Source organism: Plecotus auritus, assembly GCF_963455305.1.
Source record: "Plecotus auritus genome assembly, chromosome: 8".
NCBI classification, from domain to species: domain Eukaryota; kingdom Metazoa; phylum Chordata; class Mammalia; order Chiroptera; family Vespertilionidae; genus Plecotus; species Plecotus auritus.
The window spans coordinates 149,186,266-149,210,208 of NC_137782.1; the positions used below are offsets into that span (position 1 = coordinate 149,186,266).

Sequence of the window (23,943 nt, forward strand, 5' to 3'; positions counted from 1 at the left end):
TCTCAAAAAGAAACCCCATACCCTATAGCTATCACCTACCTAGCCAGCAGCCCCTGCCTGACAGCCCAATGCACCTGTTCATCTACTTTGTTTCTGCACTTTCCCTATTTGGACTCTCACATAGATGGAAACTCTTGTGACTGGCTTCTTCACTAATGTTTCCAAGGTTCATCTAAGTTGTAGCATGTATCAGTACTTCATGCCTATTATAACAGAGAATATTCCATTGTATGGATATCCCACATTTTGCATATCCATTCATCTGTTGGTAGACATTTGCGTTATTTTCAATTTTTTTTTGCTATTGTAATACTGCTGTAAACATTTGTGTGCAAGTTTTTGTGTGGACATGTTTTTCTTGATATACACCTAGGAATGGAAATGCTGGATCATGATAACGTTTGAGGAAATGCCAGACTGTTTTCCAAAGCAACTGCAACATTTTAAATTTCCACAAGCAGTGTGTGAGCTGCTTCTTCACATCCTCCTCAATACCTGTTCTCTGCCTTTTGACTTTAGATACCTAATGGGTACAAAGTGATGGCTCACTGTAGTTTTGACTTGCATTTCCCTGATGACAATCTGCATATTTTCATGTGCTTATTAGCCACTTGTATATGTTTTGGAAAAGGATCTATTCAGATCCTTTGCCTTTTAACTGGTCTTTTTGTTATTGAGTTGTATTGACTCTTTAAAATTTTGTAAAGACTCTTTAAGTGCCCATTTTTCTTAGTGATTTTATAGAAATACTTTATATAGTTTGGATATAAATCCTTCGATATTTTATGCAGTACTAATATGTTCTCCCGTTATGCATCTAGTCTTTTTCACTTTGTGATGCCTTTTAATGAAAAGCAGTTCTCAATTTCAATATAGCTAAGTATATCAAATTTTATGGATTGTGTTTGTGACTTAAATCTTTCACAAAGCCGAGGTCATAAAAATATTTTCCTGCATTACTTTCTATAGAACTTATAAAACTAAACATTATAAGCTTGGTAGTTTTGCCTTACACATTTGGATCAAATATTCACTGGAGTTTGATTTTTAGATATGATCCAATTTTATTTTATTCCTACATAAATAAGCCATCATCCCTTCACAATTTATTACAAGACTGCCCTTTCCCCCATATTCAGCAAGGCCAGTCACTAACTTTTAACCTCTCCTTCCCTTTCCTGTAGAACAAGTGAAGTAGATAGACTAAATCAGGGTTCCCAATATGAAAGGTTTTGTTAAAATCCAGATTTTTAAGTCTCTCCATAGACTAGGGGTAGAGAAATGGCAAACAGGGCGGGGATCACATCAGGACTCTGGATTTACAGTAAGTTCCCTGGCTAATGTGTATGCATCCAACCTGGCTCCTGCCAAGAGATGGACACTCCGGGGAAATCACTGGAAAGGATTTCCTTGGTTTCTTCTGCTTTAAGATCCTTCACTTTTACAAAGTCTCTGTGCTATTTATTTCTTCCATATCATTTGGGAATAAAATATGCGTAGAAGTCCTATTACAAAGAAATACAATACACATAAAATTTCACAAACTACATAATAATTTTATTTATAAAATTCAACATATTGTATACTATTGCCCATGTCCCTTTAAGTATTCCTCAGTTACTTTTCAAAATAAAGATCTCTGAAAATGTACTCAGGTAGAGTAAAGCACTACTCAGTACTTTATTAAGTTGGTATGCCATGGGCATCAACTGCCACCACTATGGAGAAAGGATTAATATAAAACAATATAAAAGTATTACAGACAACAGCTTATCAAGATTATCTTCATTCCATTAGTGGGATTTTCTCACGTAGTAACCTTTATTCGTGAAATGATTTCATTTACAAACCCATTATTCTTTGCTATCACCTCAGCTTTCAGCTGTTTCAATTTCATTGTGATGTTTTCTTCGGACATTTCAATAAAAGGCATTTGCTTCACCTTGGATAAAAACTCTTGAATAATTTTTTCACCTTGCTGAAAAACATGGGAACGTTCCATTAGTCTTCAAAGTGTCTTTTCTAGAAGTCACATTCAATAATAATAAATTGCTTCATTAGACTTCTATATAAACATGACACTCAATATTTAAAAACATTCTTTACATTTTAAGTGCGCACTGTCTAGAATACAGTTGACCCTTGAATAAAATGGAAGTTAGGAGTGCTGGGCAGTTGCAAATCTGTGTATAACTTTTGACTCCCCAAAAACTACATCCCTAGCTGGTTTGACTTAGTGGATAGAGCGTCAGCCTGCGGACTGAAGGGTCCTGGGTTCAATTCTGGTCAAGGACATATACCTTGGTTGCAGCCTCGATACCCAGTAGGGGGCATGCAGGAGGCAGCTGATCAATGTTTCTCATCAATGTTTCTAACTCTCTATCCCTCTCCCTTCCTCTCTGTAAAATCAATAAAATATATAATAAAACAAAAACAAACAAAAGTTAACTACAGATAGCCTGCTAGTTGACTGGAAGCCTTACTGATAACAAAAACAGTCAATGAACACATACTGCTATTTTGTATGTTATGTGTATTATATACTGTAGTCCTAAAAATAAGTTAGCTAAAGAAAATGTTATTAAGAAAGTCATGAGAAAATATATTTAAAGTATTTATTGAAAAAATCCACATAAAAGTGCACCCTGCGCAAATTCAAACCCTGTTGTTCAACGGTGAATTGTATAGCAAAACCCTTAGTTGATCATACTTCTTTATAGCAAGACATTGCAAAGGATATTTATTTTTAAACTTATTTTACTGCTCAGTTATTACCATTCTAAAGAATGCTTATTACTTGCCATGTGACCTGTGGGCAAATTCTTTACCAACATTCCTCATCCATAAAATGAGGAAAATTCTACCAACTTCACAGGGCTGTTGTGAGAGTTAAAGAATTAATATGTTAAGGTGCAGAGCCTGGCAAAGGGTAAGCCCTATATAAATGTTTACTATCATATACAAAGAAGGTCTGCTTTTCACATAGGAAGCCCGTTGGTAATAAGCACCTTAAAGGTGAAAGAAAGGTAGATATCGTAATGGTAAGGGAAAAAAATACTTCTCTATTAATGAACAAGTGTACTTTTGTCTCCCTTTAGCTTAAACATTGTTCACAATACACTGTAATGATTATTATCAAAGAACATGACTTCTGTTCCAATTGGAAGGTAAAACAGATGAAATCATACCTTTTAAGCTCAAAAAGCATATAAATCAGCAATTATGGTACCAATCAGCTAGTCTTCAAGTAAGAACAACAAAAAATTCGCTGGATAAAAGCTTAAAGCGTGACAAGTAAAAGTGGTCACAATGTATACCACAGTACATGTTGCCAGAAATGAGCAATAGTGAATTACGATTCTTTTATTTCCATTGTTACAGAGAACTAGAACTACTATTCCTTTAATTTTTAAAAAGTACATTGAGCACAGCCTTGTTCCTTTCATCCTATCCAATAAAAGAATAATATGCAAATTGACCGTCACTCCAACACACAAGATGGCTGCCCCCATGTGGACACAAGATGGCCGCCACAAGATGGACAGCAGGGGAGGGCAGTTGGGAGGGACCAGGTCTGCAAGGGAGGGCAGTTGGGGGCGACCAAGCCTGCAGGGGAGGGCAGTTAGGGGTGACCAGGCTGGCAGGCAGGCGAGCAGTTGGGAGCCAGCAGTCCTGGATTGTGGGAGAAATCCCAGATTGGAGAGGGTGCAGGCTGGGCTGAGGGACACCTGTGCACGAATTTCATGCACTGGGCCTCTAGTGAGTGAGAGAGTGTGTGCGTGTGCGTGTGTGTACACACACACACACACACACACACACACACACACACACACGAGGCCTGGTGCACAAAATTTGTACACGGCTGGAGGGTGGGGGATGTCAGCCCAGCCTGCACCCTCTCCAATCCAGGACATCCCTTTCACAATCCTGGACCGCTGGCTCCTAATCGCTCACCTGCCTGCCTGCCTGGTCGCCCCTAACTGCCCCCGCCCGCCCCGCCCCCACCCCCTGCTGGCCTGATCGCCCCTAACTGATCCCCCTCTGCCAGCCAGGTTGCCCCCAACTGCCACCCCCACTGGCCTGGTCACCTCTTATTGCCCCCCTCTGCCAGCCTAGTCACTCCTCACTACTCCCCATGCAAGCCTAATTGCCCCCAATTGCCCCTGCCAGCCTGGTCGCCCCTAACTGCCCCCCCCCCCCCCCACTGGCCTGGTCACCCCCAACTGCCCCTCCTGCCGGCCTGGTCATCCCTCACGGACCCCCGCTGGCATGGTCACCTCACGCAGCCTGCTTGTTCAGTTGTTTGGTTGTCCCTCACTAACCCCCCTGCCGGCCTGGTCGTAGACAGCCATCTTGTGAGGAAGTGACAGTAAATTTGCATATTACCTCTTTATTATATAGGATGTTAATCCTTATCCAAGGCTATTTTTTTCAAATTATTTTTTTAAAAAGAGTGGTAGGAAGGGAGGAGGGGAAAGAGAGAAGGAGGGAGGGGGGAGATGTGAGAGAGAAACATTGATTGGTTGCCTCTTGAACATGCCCCAACCAGGGCCAGGGATTGAACCTGCAACCCAGGTACATGCCCTTGACCATGCATCACACCTAAGACCCTTCAGTGCACAGGCTGACACTCTAACCACTGAACCACACAGGCCAGGGCTAGGCTTGTACCTTTCTGTATGAGCCTCTCAATTTCACCCATCACTCAGAGAAAGCATTTCTCCCATGAGAACAAACATACTGCCCACAAAGAACTTTCACTAGTAAACATTTGTCATATGCCACTTTATTCTCTATGATTATGATATATTCATTGTTCTTATCTCTCCAACTATATTGTAAACAACTGGAGGACAAGAACTATTTTTATTTCGTTGGTGTCATCTTAACTAAGCACTGAGTAACTATACAACTTATCTGGACTTGATATTCATTTATGAAGCATTCAAAGATCTGCTTGGACATCTATTAACTCCTTTGAATTACTTATTTTAAACCTAGACTAATAGTCCTATCCTCCTACTTTTTTTTTTTTTTTTAAATATATTTTATTGATTTTTTACAGAGAGGAAGGGAGAGGGATAGAGAGTTAGAAACATCGATGAGAGAGAAACATCCATCAGCTGCCTCCTGCACACCCCCTACTGGGGATGTGCCCGCAACCCAGGTACATGCCCTTGACCGGAATCGAACCCGGGACCCCTCAGTCCGCAGGCTGTCGCTCTGTCCACTGAGCCAAACCGGTCAGGGCTATCCTCCTACTTTTTAAATCTGGTAACTAAATGTTATCTTTTGAGCATGCAGATGTTTATATAGTGCACAAATCAAAATGATACAGAGAATTCTTTGCGATGAGAAGAAATGTAAGTGAACACAAATAATGAATGATCAGTAAATATACATTATAATCATATAGGGAAAAAGTAGCTTATCTTGGTGACCTGATCTATGTAACAATACAGAGGTTAAATAACTGCAGAATCAATCTGACAAACCTCTCTTTCCAGATAGCACCTCTTTGCTGCAGGTTCCATTTCATCATTTCCTTGTGATGCTCCAATATTCTGAAACTCCTCCAGTTCCAGGGCCTTCTGTTTAGCACACTCTATTACATGCCTGGGAAAATTAGCAAGCTCTGCAACGTGAATCCCAAAACTTTGATCACAGACACCTACAAGAAAGTGGGAAGAGGAGTGTGGGGAGAGGGACAGAGTAGGAAGAGACAGCAATTTATGTAAATGGAACTTATCCTTCTTACCCTGTCATTAGAAAACTCAATTTTGTATTATTTCAAACACATTAGCGAAATGTTTCATAGTAACGGAGATAAAGGCATTTTAATTAAGCTTCCAGTGAAAAGTGATTATGACTTGGCACAGTGCTATATTTTATCCTTGACAAATGTAGCAGAAAAATAAAAATAGCAGAGAAAAGGCTTGACAGATAATCCTCAAAAGCCTAGACAAATATCTGAATTCTGAAGAAAAATTAATCAAGTCTATCTCTCTGAGGTTTTTTCATTTCATAAGGGAGAAATTAAAGTACTAAGAAAAATAAATAAATGTAAAAGTGTCACTAATTAAGAGGAGCATTTAATTAAAAATATACTATTAGTGAATGGTCTAGCCCAGCTGTGGTCAAACTACGGCCCGCGGGCCGGATCCGGCCCATTCAGCTGTTCTATCCGGCCCTCGGAGCCGAAAGAGCGAAGGGTTCTCTTGCTCTCCCCTCCGCTCCTTTACTTTGAATTTATATTAGTTCACACAAACACTCCATCCATGCTTTTGTTCTGGCCCTCCGGTCCAATTTAAGAACCCATTGTGGCCCTTGAGTCAAAAAGTTTGCCCACCCCTGGTCTAGCCTCTGAATCTGCCTACATAATTTCTAGAAATGGTGACTCCAGAAAACTGGCTGGATAAATAAATTTAAGAAGAATAATAGAAGGAAATTTAAATATTTACAATACTTTTCTTAGAAAAGTTACCATTTTATATAATCTCATTCTGATTCTAAACTACTACAAACAAATGACAATGGAATTTTTGGACCCAAATCATTAGTAAATTTATAGACTAGGTAGATGAACTTCATTTCTATTTGCAGAAAATAAACTGACTCAAGGTATTCCTTCCAAATGTTTAATACACATGATGCTCGCAGTTATTATGAGGCTTCCATTTTTGCCTCAATTATATACCAACTGTAAATTACTGGGGGCCTACATATATATCCCATGCATTCTTGAGCTGGGACTAAAAGAAGTAGAAACAAAATAGGAGCATATGTTCATAAGCATCCACAGTGAAGGAAAAACTTATTCCTATCTTCTCTGTACTTTATCTGTGTTTTTTAAAAAATGTTCTGAACCCATTTCTATTTCACCCAAAACATAATAATTTAAAAGCAAAACCTCAACTTTATGTGAAATGCCAGGACCAACTACAAGTATCTATATTTTATGTCGATAATAATAATGCAAACACAGTAACTCAAAAGAATTCCTACTGAAGCATAAATAACAAAGGATAAAATAACCAAAACTAATTATCTCATTTATGTGCAACCTACTGATGCAGAAAAACATGTTCATGGAAAGTCAGAAAGCCATCTGAACAAGTTATTCTGGTGAGTGGTGAAATGTTTAAGTAATAAAAACGATACAGCACATTAACCCCATGAACTCAGTAATCTGATTAGCTGCCAGACCCATGAATGACAGCCTTTCCCGAAAGGATGAAATGCCAATAACTCATTCCTTATGTGGCAACTACTAACAATTTCAGGAATTCTGGAACCCCCAGCTTTAAATGAACCTGTTTATGTAATATACCATTACATAACCTAATGAGATTATCATAATAAATAGTTTATTAAACAGTAAAAGCTAGAGCCTTGGAACTTCAGAGCTTATTGTTACTATCTAATAGCTAATGGGAGGCAGTATAAAATTCCTCTGTGATGCTGTTGAAGAGTATAAATTATTCTTTATGTGGTTGTTTTAGAATGCGTGATCCTACTATAAGACACAGAAACAGAGATGTACCACGTCTCTACTCCCAGAGTGTGAATTAAGAGATAAATGTGTTCTGTAAAAAAGTCAATAATTCATACTAACTTAGAATAAGGCAATTACTGATTATTTCAAGCAAGTTTCCCATTATCACACTCTGAATTCTCAGTATACCAGTGGTCTACTCACCTTTCTTTACCTGATAAAGCATAGTTAAGGTTTCTTCAGTAGTTAGTGCTGTGACATGTAGATTATTAACAGTTGGTATCTGGTTGGCCAAGGCAGTAAGTTCATGAAAATGGGTTGCAAACATGCAAAAAGCACCAATTTTTGTTGCAATGTATTCTGATATAGCCCACGCTAACCCAAATCCATCGTAGGTAGAGGTTCCTCTTCCCAATTCATCTATGATTATTAAAGAATCTTTGGTTGCAGACCTGAAACACAAAATTACGGGAAAATTTCCCAAAAATAATAATGCAAGAAAACAAAATTAAGATAAAAAAAGGTAATATAACAGAAAAGATATGCCACAAACAAGATTCATTATTCTAATGTTAACATTTTCAACCAAGTCAATAGCAAGAAAACAAAATTAAGATAATATAAAAGAAAAGATAAGCCACAAACAACAGATTCAGTATTTTAATGTTAAAATTTTCAACAAAGTCAATAAAAAGCACTAAAACTTCAGGAGAAAAAATGGGCATGAACATGAATAATGGGTAGAAGGAACAAAAGGTGAATAAATCAAATTAGCCAAGATTTAAAAATAATAATAATTCCAGCCCTAGCTGGTAGTTCAGTTGGTTAGAACAGTGGTCGGCAAACTCATTAGCCAACAGAGAGGCTAACCCAATTTGCCAACCACTGGGTTAGAACATCATCCCGATACACCAAGGTTGTGGGTATGATCTCCGAACATACAAGAATCAACCAAGGAATGCATAGGTAAGTGGAACAACAAATTCATATTTCTCTCTCACGCTAAAATCAGTAAGTAAAAATTTAAAAAATATATAACACTAAATGAAAATGGAACAAGGGTATAATAATATGAAGAGTGGGCCACATGCTGGTGGTCAAGAAAATTTGTATGCCTGCCACAATACTACCAAATGTAAGGAGGGGAATTTTTAAAAAATTATTATCAACACAATTTACTAAGGATACCAAAACTCAAAGGACATAGCGCCTTCATGTCCTTAAAGAAGCTCCTGAAAAGTGAAATAAAAACAAGAGATTTCAGTAACCTCTAAAATAAAAACCTAATAAATTTCAGGCATGGCAGAGTTCAGTGAGGAAATAGCCAAGACCTTAGGTTCATGTGGTGGTGGTGGTGGGGGGAAATCACTGGAGAAGTAGAATTTCTGTCATTAGGGCCTGTAAAGCTTGGAAAGGACGTGGGCAAAGGGCAAGGAGGGACATTCCAGGCAGTGTGAACAGTGCAGGAAAGGCATGGTAGTGGGGGACTATAAAGTGAACAACGACCAGAAACCTTAAGACACCTTTAAAAATCAAAGCTTTCCACAACTATCACCAATCACCCTTTTAAGAGAATATAAAATACAAAAAGCTCACAAAAATCTATTACACTAGATAAAAGTCATCAGATGTTTTACAGGTGAATCTGCAAATGTACTTCTCATAGGACAGGGACATTCATTTCCATTTTCAGGGACTGGGAAATGCACTCACCTGAGAATAGAAGCAGTTTCTAACATTTCAGCCATGAAGGTGGAGACTCCTTTCAATTGACTGTCACCAGCCCCTACCCGAGCCAAGATACAGTCCACGATGGACACCTCTGCCGACTCACATGGCACAAAACACCCAATTTGGGCCATGAGAACTATTACCCCAGTTTGGCGAATATATGTTGATTTACCTCCCATATTGGGGCCTATAAAACACATTACATTGAAAAGCAAAATTATTAAATTTGACTATGGCCTGGAAAGATCACACAGACATTTTCCCTTAGCTCACAGAGCTGCCTGCAGAATAATTTTATGACATTCAGAGTAGTACAGGCCCAATTGACTTAACACTGTAACTCATTAATAAATGGACCATTAGTGAATGGATCAGTATGGTCAAATCCTTCAACCACTTAAAAACACACTAAAGCCCTAAGACATGATCTTACAATTTTGGAAAATGCACAATTTACATATCTGGGTTAGATCATATAAACAACTTGAAAATCCATTTGGGGAAATAGAACACATTTGCCCAAAGACTCCTTACTCCCTCACTTTCGTTTTTTGGAATCTGGTTAAGATCTCTCAAAACATTTTAGTTTGAGACATGCTACATTATTCTCTTAAGTGCCATGACTTTAAAAGAACTGCTATCCTGGTGTGGGCTAGAAGGGGACAATGGGGGGGAAAAAGAGGGACATCTGTAATACTTTCAACAATAAATATTTTTTTAAGAAATAAAAAAATAAAAAGTACCGCTACCCTAAACTGAGGTGATTCAGCAGCCAGTTCTGCTTGATTTTCAATGACCTCACTACTGAAAGGTAAGCAATGAGGAAGAAGGGGTATTCATTTTTAAATGCCCTGAACTCCTAAAACAGAAGTTTCTTATAAATACAGTATTTTCTCAAAAGCCTTTACTCCCTCTCCCAAATCTTCCCCCTACTCCAAATATGAATATATTACTCATTGATATGAATAACATGTTCTTTTTCTAATGTCAAAAATTTGGATTTTCTTTATCAATTTTAAGCATATTTTCACCCCAACATTAAAAAAAGAAACATTACCCATAAACTAGGTATTTGTTTGTTTTTACCAGTAATGATATGAAACATCTGTTTATCTTTTTCAAAGTGAACATCATTGGGAATAAATGCAACTTCATCTTGAACTTCAACACAAGCATGTCTGGATGCTTTCAAAATAATTCTTCCTTGTCCTTTCTCCAAAATGACTGGTCGTACATATGGAACTGGCGCTCCATTTGATACATGAGCAAAGCTGACAACAGCATCTAGCTGAGCTAACACATCATTGAGTGTCTGCATTGGTTCTACATAGCCTATATAAAAACAGAAAATGTGCACAGGAACATTGAATAACAATAAAAAAAATACATATAAGCAACTGTAAGAATAAATTTAACTTCCCCATTTGGTAATTCAAACTCTAATTTCCTAATTTATATACTTTTTAAAAATTAATATAAGTTTGCCACTAAACGTGAAAGTAACACCTAAAACTCAACATGTTAAAGTGTGTTACTATATCTTCCCCCACTATGAACAGATTTCAAAAATACAAAGAGTATGATGCCCCCTTGCCAAAATACATCTATACTAAATCTATACTAATAATAGAGGAATATGCAAATTGTCCAGGATGCCATCACAGTAACAGTAACGACCGAACAGCAGGCTGCATGGGGTGACCAGGCCAGCAGGGGGGCAGTTGGGGGCGACCAGGCCGGCGGGGGGGCAGGCAGTGATGGGCGACCAGGCTGGCAGGGAGGGGGAGGGCAGTTGGGGGTGACCAGGCCAGCGGCGGCGGGGGGGGGGGGGGGGGGTGCAGTTAGGAGTGATCAGGCTAGTGGGGGGGGGCAGTTAGGGGTGATCAGGCAAGCAGGCAGATGAGCAGTTAGGAGCCAGCGGTCCCGGATTCTGAGAGGGATGTCCCAGATTGGAGAGGGTGCAGGGTGGACTAAGGGGACCCCCCCCCCCACACCGTGCATGAATTTCGTGCTCCAGGCCTCTAGTTAAAATATAAAAGCACACAGCTGTTTAGAAATTAGGTAGATTAAGAAAAAGCTATCATAATTTACTGATAAGAAAGAAGAGCAGGGTGCAGCAATATTTGAGTCACAGCTGCACTTTTAAGACACATTTTTCTTTTAAAATTAAGAGTCTGAAACCAGAATGGCATTTCATAATTATAAGAAACATGCAAACAACAGGTATATAATGTGACCATCAAGGCCTGTGCATGTAAGACCTGTCTGTCAGACTTTTATTTCAGCATTTCCCCCCTATCAGCATCACATACAATTAAATTTTAGTATAAATGTAGATCCGTAATTATCAATTAAAATACTTTCAACAAGATTCTAGTCTGCTAGAGCATTAAAACTAAAAGCTGATTAACAGAAAGGTATCATTGACCCTTAGTAACAGTAGATATGTTTCTTGGCTTCACTCAAATACTCATTTCATAAAATATGATTTTGCCTCTTGAAAGCTTATAAATAAAACTCTGCTTCTATTTAACAGTTCTTGTTTGATGAACACCAATCTGACCTGATGAGCTTAAGGAACTTCATATTATAAACAAAAGCAGATCAGAGACCTGTTTTATGCTTATGGGTGAAGAGAATGGAGATCCACTAAGTAGATAGGACCTAAGTATTTTATGGTAGTGATGTCTGGGTTGAAACTCTCAGTATTTCCTTGTAATTATTTTTATTCCATAGAGAATAAAATCTTAATATATGAAAAAAAAGGACAAACTTAAAAGCTATTATGTACATGAAAAAGTCCCTGATACATGCTAGGTAAAGCATGTTTAGCCAATAATAATGGTTAAGATTTCAGAATAGATTCTAAAATTTTAATAGGTTCGAGGGGTTCACAGATCCACATGTCACATAGAACTGCCATACAGACATCAAATGTGTCAAAAGTTTTAAGGAACATTCAAGAGAATAATGTTCAATTTTATAATAATATAGGAATATGCAATAAAAGGCTAATATGCAAATTGTCCCCTCGACCAGGAGTTTGACCAGCAGGCAGGACGGCCAACTGCCCATGTCCCCTCCCCCTGGCCAGGCTGGCAGGACCCCACCCATGCATGAATTCATGCACTGGACCTCTAATATATATCTCCTATATAAGAATAATATGCAAATTGACCGTCACTCCAACACAAGATGGCTGCCCCCATGTGGTCAAAGATGACAGCCCCCATGTGGACACAAGATGGCCACCACAAGATGGCCAGCAGGAGAGGGCAGTTGGGAGGGACCAGGCCTGCAAGGGAAGGCAGTTGTGGGTGATCAGGCCAGCAGGGGAGGGCAGTTGGGAGGGACCAGGCCTGCAAGGGAGGGCAGTTGGGGGTGATCAAGCCTGCAGGGGAGGGCAGTTAGGGGTGACCAGGCTGGCAGAGGAGGGAAGTTGGGGGAGACTGGGTCTGCAGGGAAGAGCAGTTGGGGGGGGGGGCCCAGGCCTGCAGAGGAGGGTGGTTAGGGGCAAACGCGCTGGCAGGGGAGCAGTGAGGCATCAATCAGGCTGGCAGGGGAGTGGTTAGGGGGTGATCAGGCTAGCAGGCTGAAGCGCTTAGGGGCAATCAGGAAGGCAGTTGGGAGCCAGCAGTCCTGGGTTGTGAGAGGGATGTCCGACTGCCCGTTTAGGCCCAATCCTACCTGGATCGGGCCTAAACGGGCAGTCAGATATCCCTCAAGGGGTCCCAGATTGGAGAGGGTGCAGGCTGGGCTGACGGACACCCCCCGCCCCCGTGCATGAATTTCGTGCACCAGGCCTCTAGTATATATATATATATATACACACACACTGAGTGGCCAGATTATTATGCATAATAATCTGGCCACTCAGTGTATATAGATATTAAACTTTGCCAAATTGTCCCAATAGTGTACTTTACTACTATTCTCCAACAACCACTAATCCTTGATCCAATCAAGATTCATCCACTGCATTTGACTATTCTGGCTCTTTAAGTCTCCTTTAATCTAAAACAGATCCTGTCCATTCTTCTTTTGTGCTTCCATGATACTGACATTTTTAAATAGTTCAGGCCTTAAAAAAACGTGTGCCACAATCTAAATTTACCTTTTTTTCTTCTTATTTATAATCAAGTTATATGTTTTGTCAAGATTACATAGGTTATATTGTGTCCTTCCCTCTGCATCACATCAGGAAATATATAATGTCACTTGTCCCATTACTAGTGATGCCAACTTTGATCACTTGGCTTAAGCATTTCTTTGGTGTATTTTTGTAAGGCACAATTAAGGTTACAGTCAATATCCACATGATGATAGGCAAAGCCTTCCAGCTTAATTAACATATCCCCACCGGCTGTGTTAAACATACATTCATTTCATGCTAAGGGCAATACCATGATGTTAAGGCATTCTCTCCCTTCAATTTTAAAACATTCACCTCAAACAATGCCTCTAGAATGGACTCTGAAAATCTATAAATGGCACACAGAACTTAAAAGGGCTTGCTTGCCTCATGTATAACTTTTATTTTCAGTGATACTTATTTCTATAACCTATAGCATGAGCCCGTAGATTATTAATAGTCCTTGGTGTTTCTTCTCCTTGTTACAGCTAAGTTTTGTGCTTTTTTGCACATCTTTGCTTTTCAGGGTATTCCCATTCCTCAGCCTGCACTAGCTTATCTTACCATTTACCAGAGTAATTTCCAATTACTTTTCCTACCACAATACAGCATGCATTATTTGGTAGGTAGCCTAACATAATTTAACAGTCTAGTAGCTTTTTAAAAGACCACTCTTGAAATATCCTGATGTTATCCTATTATTAAAAACCAGGTCATATTCAGAATCTTTTGGTTCTATTATTACCTGAAGAAATATTGACAATTTCTTTAACAATGGCATCCTGGGCTTCTTGGTACTCAGTTTTGTTTTTGGTATATTCTTCATTAAGAGAAGTCAGTGCACTGCAAATCAAGGTAATGGTATTATTTTAAAAAAATGAAAACATCTACTGAAAGTAATGGGCACTACATTTCATCAGAGAATAATTTAGTTCTATGGTACTACTGAAGGCTTAACAATATGATATAGGCTTACAAACCTATTGGTAAATTTAACACCATTCTTCTGGATATCTACGGTACTGAAGTTTTTGTTGTTACGAAGGACTTTTTCTTCTTTACACGTTACGCGAAAATAATATCCAAACTGTGAATTTGAATCCAGTTTAATCTGTTTGCCAGATTCCAAACCTTTATGTTAAGGAAAACAAAAAGTTTGTTATAGATATCAACAGCCATTTTCCACGTGGATGTTTAAAATAATTAAATCTAAAGAGTAAAATGCATAGTTTTATTACATGATAGGTACTGAAAATTATTAATGTTATCTAGCTAGGAATGATACAAGTCCTACTTCACTTTAAACAAAAATCTACACAAATTAAGGATATCTATAAACCCTTAAAGCAGTGGTTCTCAACCTTTCTAACGCCGCGACCCTTTAATACAGTTCCTCATGTTGTGGTGACCCCCAACCATAAAATTATTTTCGTTGCTACTTCCTAACTGTAATTTTGCTACTGTTAATGAATCGTAATGTAAATATCTGTGTTTTCCGATGGTCTTAGGCTCTACAGCAGCGATTCTCAACCTGTGGGTCGCTAGCAGGGTCACCTAAGACCATCGGAAAACACAGATATTTACATTACGATTCATTAACAGTACCAAATTATAGTTAGGAAGTAGCAACAAAAATAATTTTATGGTTGGGGGTCACCACAAAATGAGGAACTGTATTAAAGGGTCACGGTGTTAGAAAGGTTGAGAACCATTGCCCTTAAAGTCCCTTATAAATGTTGCTTCTGAAGTGGGAGCACTTTCTGGGTAAACCCAACCTAGGAAGCAGAGCACCAGCAGTGGGCAGCACGCACTGCTCTAGACGCTGGGGGCATGAAGGTGAGTAAGATACAACCCTGCCCTTGAGGAGTTCTGCATGAGGGTTCTTTAGTTATTAACCAAAGCATTTCTCTGGGAGATAGAGCACATTAAAGTGAACAAATACACTTTCCAAACAAAAACTGGAGACTCTGACGATGATATTCTAGAAAAATTAGGACAAATATTTTCTGTTAAGTGTAGGAAACTTTACAAAATAAGCAATGATAGATTAGCTAGACTTCATGCAACAAAGATTTTTGAGTTTTTATAAGTCTGTCCTCTCCTCATAATCTCACTCATCAGTGTGATCTTTAGACCACAAACCAGAAGACAAAGAGAGTATCTATAAATTTATTTGCTGAAGCATGGCTATCAAATATTGTTAGCAGCCAATAACTATAGACAGACCTCACTTGACTGGGGACAAAGGGACTGGAGAGAACTATGACATAAGGGGGGTAAAATTCAATATTTTTCAAAGGAAAAGATTCTTGACTCTAGGATCTAGTCCATATCTTTTCAATATGAAATTACTACAGGCCCAGTGCACAAATTCGTGCACAGGTGGGGTCCCTCAGCCTGGCTGGCGATCAGGGCCAGGGGGGAGGGACCACAGGAGGTTGGCCAGCTGTGGGAGGTTGGCTGTGGGAGCACACTGACCACCAAGGAACAGCTCCTGCGTTGAGCATCTGGCCCCTGGTGGTCAGTGCGAGTCATAGCGACCAATCAGTCGTTCAGTCAGCTGGTCACTTAGGCGTTTATATATATGTAGGTAGATGGGCATATTTCTGGGAAGAGGATCCATACCTTTTAGATTCTCCAAAAGTTTAAGTATTTTAAGTACTACTACCCTGAGGGGGTCTTACAGTTCGAATGCTAAGATTCATTTATTCATTCAACACATATGTGAGTGATGCTCAGAACAAATTTAGAACAAAACAGTGTGAATAGTGTGAGACTAATTAGGGAATTAATCTAGTATAGCAGGCAGACATTTAAAAGACATGATACAAGGGCCTGTTGGGTGATTTGTTTGGCAAGAATGGGGAATCATGCTGGGGTTTGGGGGAGTTAGTTAGAAATGAGTCTGGAAGATGAGTCAGGCAAGGCTTTGAATGTAAAGTGCCCGGTGTGCCAACTATAAGTGTTTGTAATTTTATTCTGTAGAAAAAGGGTCTGGCACTTTAAACAAGGAAATTGGCACAATCAACTGTGTCTTCTAGGAAAGTAATTCTGACACCAATGGATATTATATAGACAAAAGAATTATTCAAACCTCAAACAGTCCATTCTTACCTAGATCTCTAGCTGTACTTACTAATGTTGATTGCATCTTCTTTTCTAAACCATCCATTATTTCTCTTAATTCACTCAGATTAGGATCAAATGAAGGCTTTACAAGGAATTCATGGTTTTCCACCTATAAGGAGAACAAAGAGTGGTTACATTTTAAAGATGGAAGTCATGAAGAAAGTATGTTCTTTGCTTATTTATTAGATTTCATGTTTTGAGTTAAATAATTCATTACCCATGAGTCACTCAGTCACAACTATAAGAAGCTTCTATTTATCAAGAGATATAAAGTTCTGTTTATTAGCAGCTTAGGAGTTCTAGATGTACAAAATTATCCTTGTGAAACAGACAGTGCTATTGATGCATATGTCACCAATAGTATTATTTTTATTTACGTTTCCCTTAAACGTTCAAAACATTTTTCCTAAATATTACTAAAGAATGCTCAATGTTCTAAGCTTATAACAGAACATTTAGTTTTTGCCCAAATCAAGGCTCCATCTTAGGAATCTCAAAAAGTTAGCTCTAAAAAAAAAAAAAAAAAAACACAAAAAAAAAACTATAGAATTTTATTTCTTCCAACTGAAAGTTCATCAAAATCTCATAATTTAAAAACATACTCTTAAGTACTTTGTTCCCTAATTTCTTACCAATAATAACTAGCAAGGAATCATGATGAAAAGTAGATCTCACAATAGTAAAAACACAAAATATTTAGAAACAAAGTCTTAATTTAATAGGATTTTTTATAAAGATACCTGCCTATTGGAAGATTTAAGAACTGATAAATGACGAGGCAAACTCTAAAAAGAAAACTAAATCAAATGTTAAGATCTACTCATTCCTATATAACTGTCCAATATGAATCTTTTTGAAAGAAAACAAAATGACTAAAATTTAAAGACAAAATTATGAAAAAATATTTTTTAAAAATAAAGCGTACCCTTATAGGTATTAATAACCATGAAAAAGAATTATATATAAAAGCATTATATAAGAGTTAGGGCTGGCCAGTATGGTTCAGTTGGTTGAGCATCATCTGATGCACCGAGAGGTTGCTGGTTCAATTGCCAGTCAGGGCACATGCCCAGGGTTGCTAGCTTAGCTTAATCCCTAGTAGGGGATGCACAGAAGGCAGGCAATCGATGTTTCTCTCTCTCTCTCTCTTTCACACACACAAAGAAAATCAATTAAAAATAAAAACATTTATTAAATAACTTTCTCAATTTAAACCAACAAAATGAAAAATAGACTTAATTATATACCATTAAAATTTGTTTTTTAAATAAAGCTTTTAAAGACAAAACATTTGTTAAAATAAAGCTTTGCAAAATATACAAGTATAAAGATTTATTTTCTTTTATAACAGCACTTGTTTGCATATTTGAGAAAAACAGCAAGGTCATTAAATGGGCAAGTATGACATACAACTCATGGATGAGAAAATAGTAAACAAAACCAAAAGAAAATGGTAAAGTGCCATAATGATAAAATGAATATTTAAGCAATCTTAAGATATTATTCTACAGCTTTTTTTTTTTTAAAGAAAAAAAGACTCCAGCACCAAATACTAATGAGGATACAGTGAAATTAATGCACTCATTTCTAATGGAAATATAAGTTAGTATAACCTTAAAAAAAGGAACGCAACAAGACTCAGATTTTTGTTATACTCTTTGACAGCAATTCTACTTGTAGGAATTCAAACTAAGGAAATAATAAACAGAAGCAAAACAATACATGAATGAATAAAATGTGTGCAGATTTATTCGTTAGAGCAAACCCCAGAAATAATAAAACATCAGGTATTTGCATAATGGTACATCGATAAAATATTGTACAATTATTTTAAAAGACAATGAAGATGATCTGGAAATAAGGACCAAGGCTTATGATAACTCCAGGGGGAAAAAAGTAATGCTACAATGGTGGACAGACACTGCTACAGAACTTGCCTCCTCCAATGAATTTAAGAAAAGTGAGGCAGAGGCAGGCCAAGTTCCTACCCTCTTCTTCCCCACCTTCCAGAAACCCAATGGTGAGTCAAAAAAAACCTGCGAGTTCTTATTAATAATCCTAAACCTGGAGACAAGAAAATTAAATGGGTGCCCTTACATTTTCCTTCCCTGGATGGGGGAATACTGCTTTGAACATGCTGCTAGGGAGATGCGAGTGAAACAAGGGAAAAGTAAATGGGCTCTAACTTACTAAAATAAATACTCTAAGGACCATCTGCCAAATTAAGTGCCCTTCAGCAATAACTCACTCCTCCCAAGCAATCTGGGATAATGAAATATACCACCAGCCCTAGCTGGTTTGCTCAGTGGATAGAGCATCAGCCTGCAGACTAAAGGGTCCCGGGCTCAATTTGGGTCAAGGGCACATGCCTGGGTTATGGGCTCGATCCCCAGTAGGGGGCGTGCAGGAGGCAGCGGATCAATAATTCTCTCTCATCACTGATGTTTCTTTCTATCTCTCTCTCTCCCCCTTCCTCTCTGAAATCAATAAAAATATATTTAAAAAAGCAATATACCATTATATCAGACTTACACAAAGTCTCCCTCTCCCTTCCTCTCTGAAATCAATTTTACTGGGCATGTGTCTATCTTCCCTTTCTTGGATCCCTTCCCCCAGTGTTTTGCAGAAAATAGGCCAGTGGTTTGCTGGGGAGTGCAAAGTTAAAGCTTGGGTGAAGCTGCCCAAATGACATGCCTATAATGTCTGGCCTTCCCTTTGCTCCTTTTCTATTGTTATTAATTAGCTAATTATAACTTTCAATTTCATTAATATGGAATGCCAGAAAACAGTGTGTATCACCCTCAAAATTTAGAAAGGTTGTAAATAAAAGAATCAAGATTCGCTCAAGAATAAAGCTGAAAAACATACTCTTATTGAGCATGAAATAATTCAAGGACTACTGGTATAATATCCATCAACCTTTCTTTAAAACAAAACAAAACAAAACCCCTAACCTGAGAAACAAATCTAGCCAATAAAAGTGAAATCAAACTTTTAAATTTATTTTACTTTATCTTAGAGAGAGGGAGAGGGAGAAAGAGAAACATCGAGGGAGAAACATCGATCGGTTGCCTTTCACATGTGCCCCAACCAGAGATTGAACCTACAACCTGGACATGTGCCCTGACCAAAATTGAACCTGCCACCTTTTGGTGTATTGGGATGATGCTCCAACCAACCGAGCCATACCAGCCAAAGCAGAAATCAAATATTTTAAACCCAGAAATGAAGAAGCTATGGCAAAAGGACTAATGGTGAGCACGAAACCATTTACATGAAATATAAACATTAAACAACGCTGAAAATTGGAATTCTAGCTACAGACACATTGTGCATATTTTAGACCTGGACAATGTAAAAATAAAACCATTAAAAACCAAGAAGTAAAAAAAGAGAGACAACAACAAAACACTAAGAAGTATGAGGCTCTTGTAGAAGCACATAAGACAGTGGTTAGTGCTCAACTTTCACAGCAGGGCATTAACACTGTCCAAAATTGAAATATGTCATTGAAAGAAATCACCTATCTCTTCATATTTTTTTTCTAATTTAGTTTCTTTAACCTATATTTTAGGTTATTTTTCCTCTCTTGTGGTAAAAATCATTCACTTGAAGTTCAACAACTCCTTCTATAATTTTTTTTATTACACTGAAAAACATTAAGCTGAATTCTTTTATGCATCTGTCTGTGTATAACCATAAAAATATCATTAGCTGTCTCTCAATGGAGGCACTACTGGCATTTTGAATGGAACAATACTTTGTTGTAAGGAACTAAAACACTCCCAACACCTGTCCCCAAAACCCTCAATACTGCCCATACTTGAAAACAGACTAGCGCTAGCTGGTTTGGCTCAGTGGATAGAGCACTGGCCTGCAAACGGAAAGGTCCCAGGTTTGATTCTAGCCAAGGGCACATGCCCGGGTTGCAGGCTCAATCCCCAGTAGGGGGCATGCAGGAGGCAGCCAATCAATGATTCTCTCTCATCATTGATGCTTCTATCTCTCTCTCCCTCTCCCTTCCTCTCTGAAATCAATAAAAATATATTTTTAAAAAATGGAAAACAGACTAAATAGTAACTCAGTTATTTTTCTGGGTGATAGATGTGGTAGCTTTTTCTTTCGGCATTATTTGAATGCTTTACCATATAGATAAGAGTTTTACAATAGTGTTTTATTTGTACAGATAACTATAAGCAAAAATGTTGTTTTTTTAAAAAATATATTTTATTGATTTTTTACAGAGAGGAAGGGAGAGAGATAGAGAGTTAGAAACATCGATGAGAGAGAAACATCGATCAGCTGCCTCCTGCACACCCCCTACTGGGGATGTGCCCGCAACCAAGGTACATGCCCTTGACCGGAATCGAACCTGGGACCTTTCAGTCTGCAGGCTGACGCTCTATCCACTGAGCCAAACCGGTTTCGGCTAAAAGCAAAAATGTTGACACCTTTTGAGTTAATCTGAGGTGGAAAATATGAATACTTCCTCCTTTTTTATTTTTTGTTCCCAAGAACATTTTAAAGCATTTATATACATTATCTTTACAACTTACATATATTCATACAATAAAGTTGTACCAGGATCATGCAATTGCATTTTAAATTATTTTAATTTTTTCTGTCCCAGTATTTTCAATAAAAACTTATCTAAAATTACTGCTTTTCCAACAGTAGATAAAATAAATAAGTGTATGTAAAAACTAATATTCAAAGATAAAATGGTCCAAATACTGTATAGAAAGGTTTAAAAATTTAATACTCTCATTGAATCATCCTATCTAATTGAAAATGTTTATATTTTGTGGAAAATCATTGCTTCTTTTTGAACCTTGTCTTGGGATGGTTTTGATCTACATTTACTTCAAAAATAGAAAAGCTTTCTATATGATTTATGGAAAGCAGCCACAAAAATACCTTAAGCATTATGTACAAAGCTAAGCCTAGAAAAAAATTAACCCAACCATTCATGTAAATGTCTGTTCCATGAACTCTCAAGTGCACAGCTGAAAAACATGAGTGAAGCTTTCAGAAAAGATACATGAAACAATTGATAGCCTCTTGAAAGTTTCTCAAAGTAGTTCTAAGTCAGTGGTCGGCAAACCGCGGCTCGTGAGCCACATGCGGCTCTTTGGCCCCTTGAGTGTGGCTCTTCCACAAAATACCACGGCCTGGGCGAGTCTATTTTAAAGAAGTGGCGTTAGAAGAAGTTTAAGTTTAAAAATTTTGGCTCTCAAAAGAAATTTCAATCGTTGTACTGTTGATATTAATATTGGCTCTGTTGACTAATGAAGTTTGCCGACCACTGTTCTAAGTCAACTAATTTAGATGCCTAAATTCATTACAAGTATCTACAATGACAGTGAAGGCCTGAATTACTTATGACCTGAGACAAGTGTAAAGGTTTATAACAGAATAAAGATATTATATACTAGGAATCTTATTCATTTAAAAGAGAGTATCATATCATAAAACATGGAAGCCTATAGTTACAGGACAGTATCGTAGCAGACACCAGGGGGTGATCTATACAACAGTTGTTTCCCTCCTTCCCCCTTCCTGATAGGGTAGTGCTCTTCCCTGTATCTTCACCCCTGGTTTATCTTAGGCCAGTGGTCGGCAAACTGCGGCTTGCGAGCCACATGCAGCTCTTTGGCCCCTTGAGTGTGGCTCTTCCACAAAATACCACGGCCTGGGCGAGTCTATTTTGAAGAAGTGGTGTTAGAAGAAGTTTAAGTTTAAAAAATTTGGCTCTCAAAAGAAATTTCAATCGTTGTACTGTTGATATTTGGCTCTGTTGACTAATGAGTTTGCCGACCACTGTCTTAGGCCAATCATCAGTAGTTTTCTTGGCCTCAATCACTGCTTAAATGATTCCAGCAAAGTATTGCAGGGCTTTTACTTGAAATGTTGCACAAATTGCTACTGGTACATAGCCATCCTAGGACCAAATGAGGACTCATTAAAATCACAAAAGATAGAACAAATCAAGAAATTAGTTCTGGAGACCAGAATTCCATATCAAGATGATGATGCTTCAGGGATTCCAGCCTATCCGTACTTTGGAAGAATCAGCTAACAGCCTCTCTGTTCTAGCCTTGGGTCCCTTATCTCCCTTAGATCAGGCAGGGAGAGACTTCCATACCCTATACAGGCAGGGAACATGGCCTTTGTCAGCAGGAAGCAGTTACTAAAGACCGTCCCCCCTCATCACTCCTGAACGATTTCAGGGATGGAAGTCTCTGAGGGGGAATGAGAGAGACTAGTAAACCAGGACAAGTGGAATAGGGAAAATGAACCTGATAGTTAAATGGCCAAGCAGTTTACAGCCATCTAGTAAACCACAAAATCCTATTTTCCATAACCAAGGACACTTAAAGAGTAAATGGTTTACACTTCTCCCCAACCAGAGGGTAAACAGCTAAATCATGCTACTCAAGGAAACAGCAGAAATCCAATTAGTGCCATGTGTGGCAATCACACCCAAGGACAGATGAAGTAAGGGAATAAATCTCATTGTGGTGCATCAGCATAAAGCTAAAGATATTCTGTTGAGATCCTCCCCTAAGCTCCAGCCTTTGAAGTGCACTCTCCCTCCCAGGAGCAAACCTACACCTTTTCCCTCCTTCTTATTCCCTCCAATTATTCTACCTTTGCCTTTCTCTCTCCTAAGCTCCAAGGGACCTCCTCCTGCCTCTGTAACTTGTTTCCTAAGCCTACGCTTTCCAGCTAGCTCACTTCTACTACCTCTGTAACTTTCTTTTAAAAAAAAAAAAAAATATATATATATATATATTTTAATGATATTTTACAGAGAGGAAGGGAGAGGGATAGAGAGCTAGAAACATCGATGAGAGAGAAACATCGATCAGCTGCCTCCTGCACACCTCCCACTGGGGATGTGCCCGCAACCAAGGTACATGCCCTTGACCTTACTACACAAGGCCACTCTACCGGGACCCTTCAGTCCGCAGGCCGACGCTCTATCCACTGAGCCAAACCGGTTTCGGCCTCTGTAACTTTCTAAATAAACTTTCTCTTATAATTTGAGTTCTGGCTCTGAATTCTTTCTTTGCCAAACTCAAGACAAGTTCCAACATCACCTATAATGGTTGGATTTATACAGTCAAAATACTGCATGACAGAAAGGCAGGGAGGGAGGAAGTACATGAAAAGGCATAATATAAAGTAAAAGTATCCAAAATTTTATCATCCTGCTACATTCTATAATTATCACAGTAGTGGCTAATATACTGCACATAATGAAAACAAACAGTTAATTGCAGGAATACAGCTTTTACTGTTCAAGTGTGGAGAAGAGGGAGGGGGAGAGGGTAAAAAGAGTGGCCCTAAAAGGTAGGACATCTTTTGGGCAGGCTGTGAAGGTGTGAATGTGATAACCCAGATAAAAAAATAGCTACAGCCCTAGTTGGTTTGGCTCAGTGGATAGGGCATC

The 23,943-nt window shown here is 38.4% G+C and overlaps 1 protein-coding gene across 4 annotated transcripts in view; it reads right to left on the reverse strand.

The window, feature by feature from the left end:
• Positions 1–1,538: 1,538 nt before the first annotated feature.
• MSH2 (mutS homolog 2) overlaps positions 1,539–23,943 on the reverse strand; it is a 61,178-nt gene continuing 38,773 nt past the window's right edge. For all 4 annotated transcript variants that reach the window (XM_080684020.1, XM_080684018.1, XM_080684017.1 and 1 more), the window contains 8 exons: positions 16,473–16,596; positions 14,339–14,489; positions 14,104–14,201; positions 10,313–10,558; positions 9,209–9,413; positions 7,700–7,947; positions 5,496–5,671; positions 1,539–1,978 (listed from right to left, as the gene is read on the reverse strand). In XM_080684020.1, the coding sequence (XP_080540146.1) occupies positions 1,808–1,978; positions 5,496–5,671; positions 7,700–7,947; positions 9,209–9,413; positions 10,313–10,558; positions 14,104–14,201; positions 14,339–14,489; positions 16,473–16,596 (1,419 nt within the window). In that variant the 3' untranslated portion in view covers positions 1,539–1,807. The remainder of the gene's footprint in view (positions 1,979–5,495; positions 5,672–7,699; positions 7,948–9,208; positions 9,414–10,312; positions 10,559–14,103; positions 14,202–14,338; positions 14,490–16,472; positions 16,597–23,943) is intronic.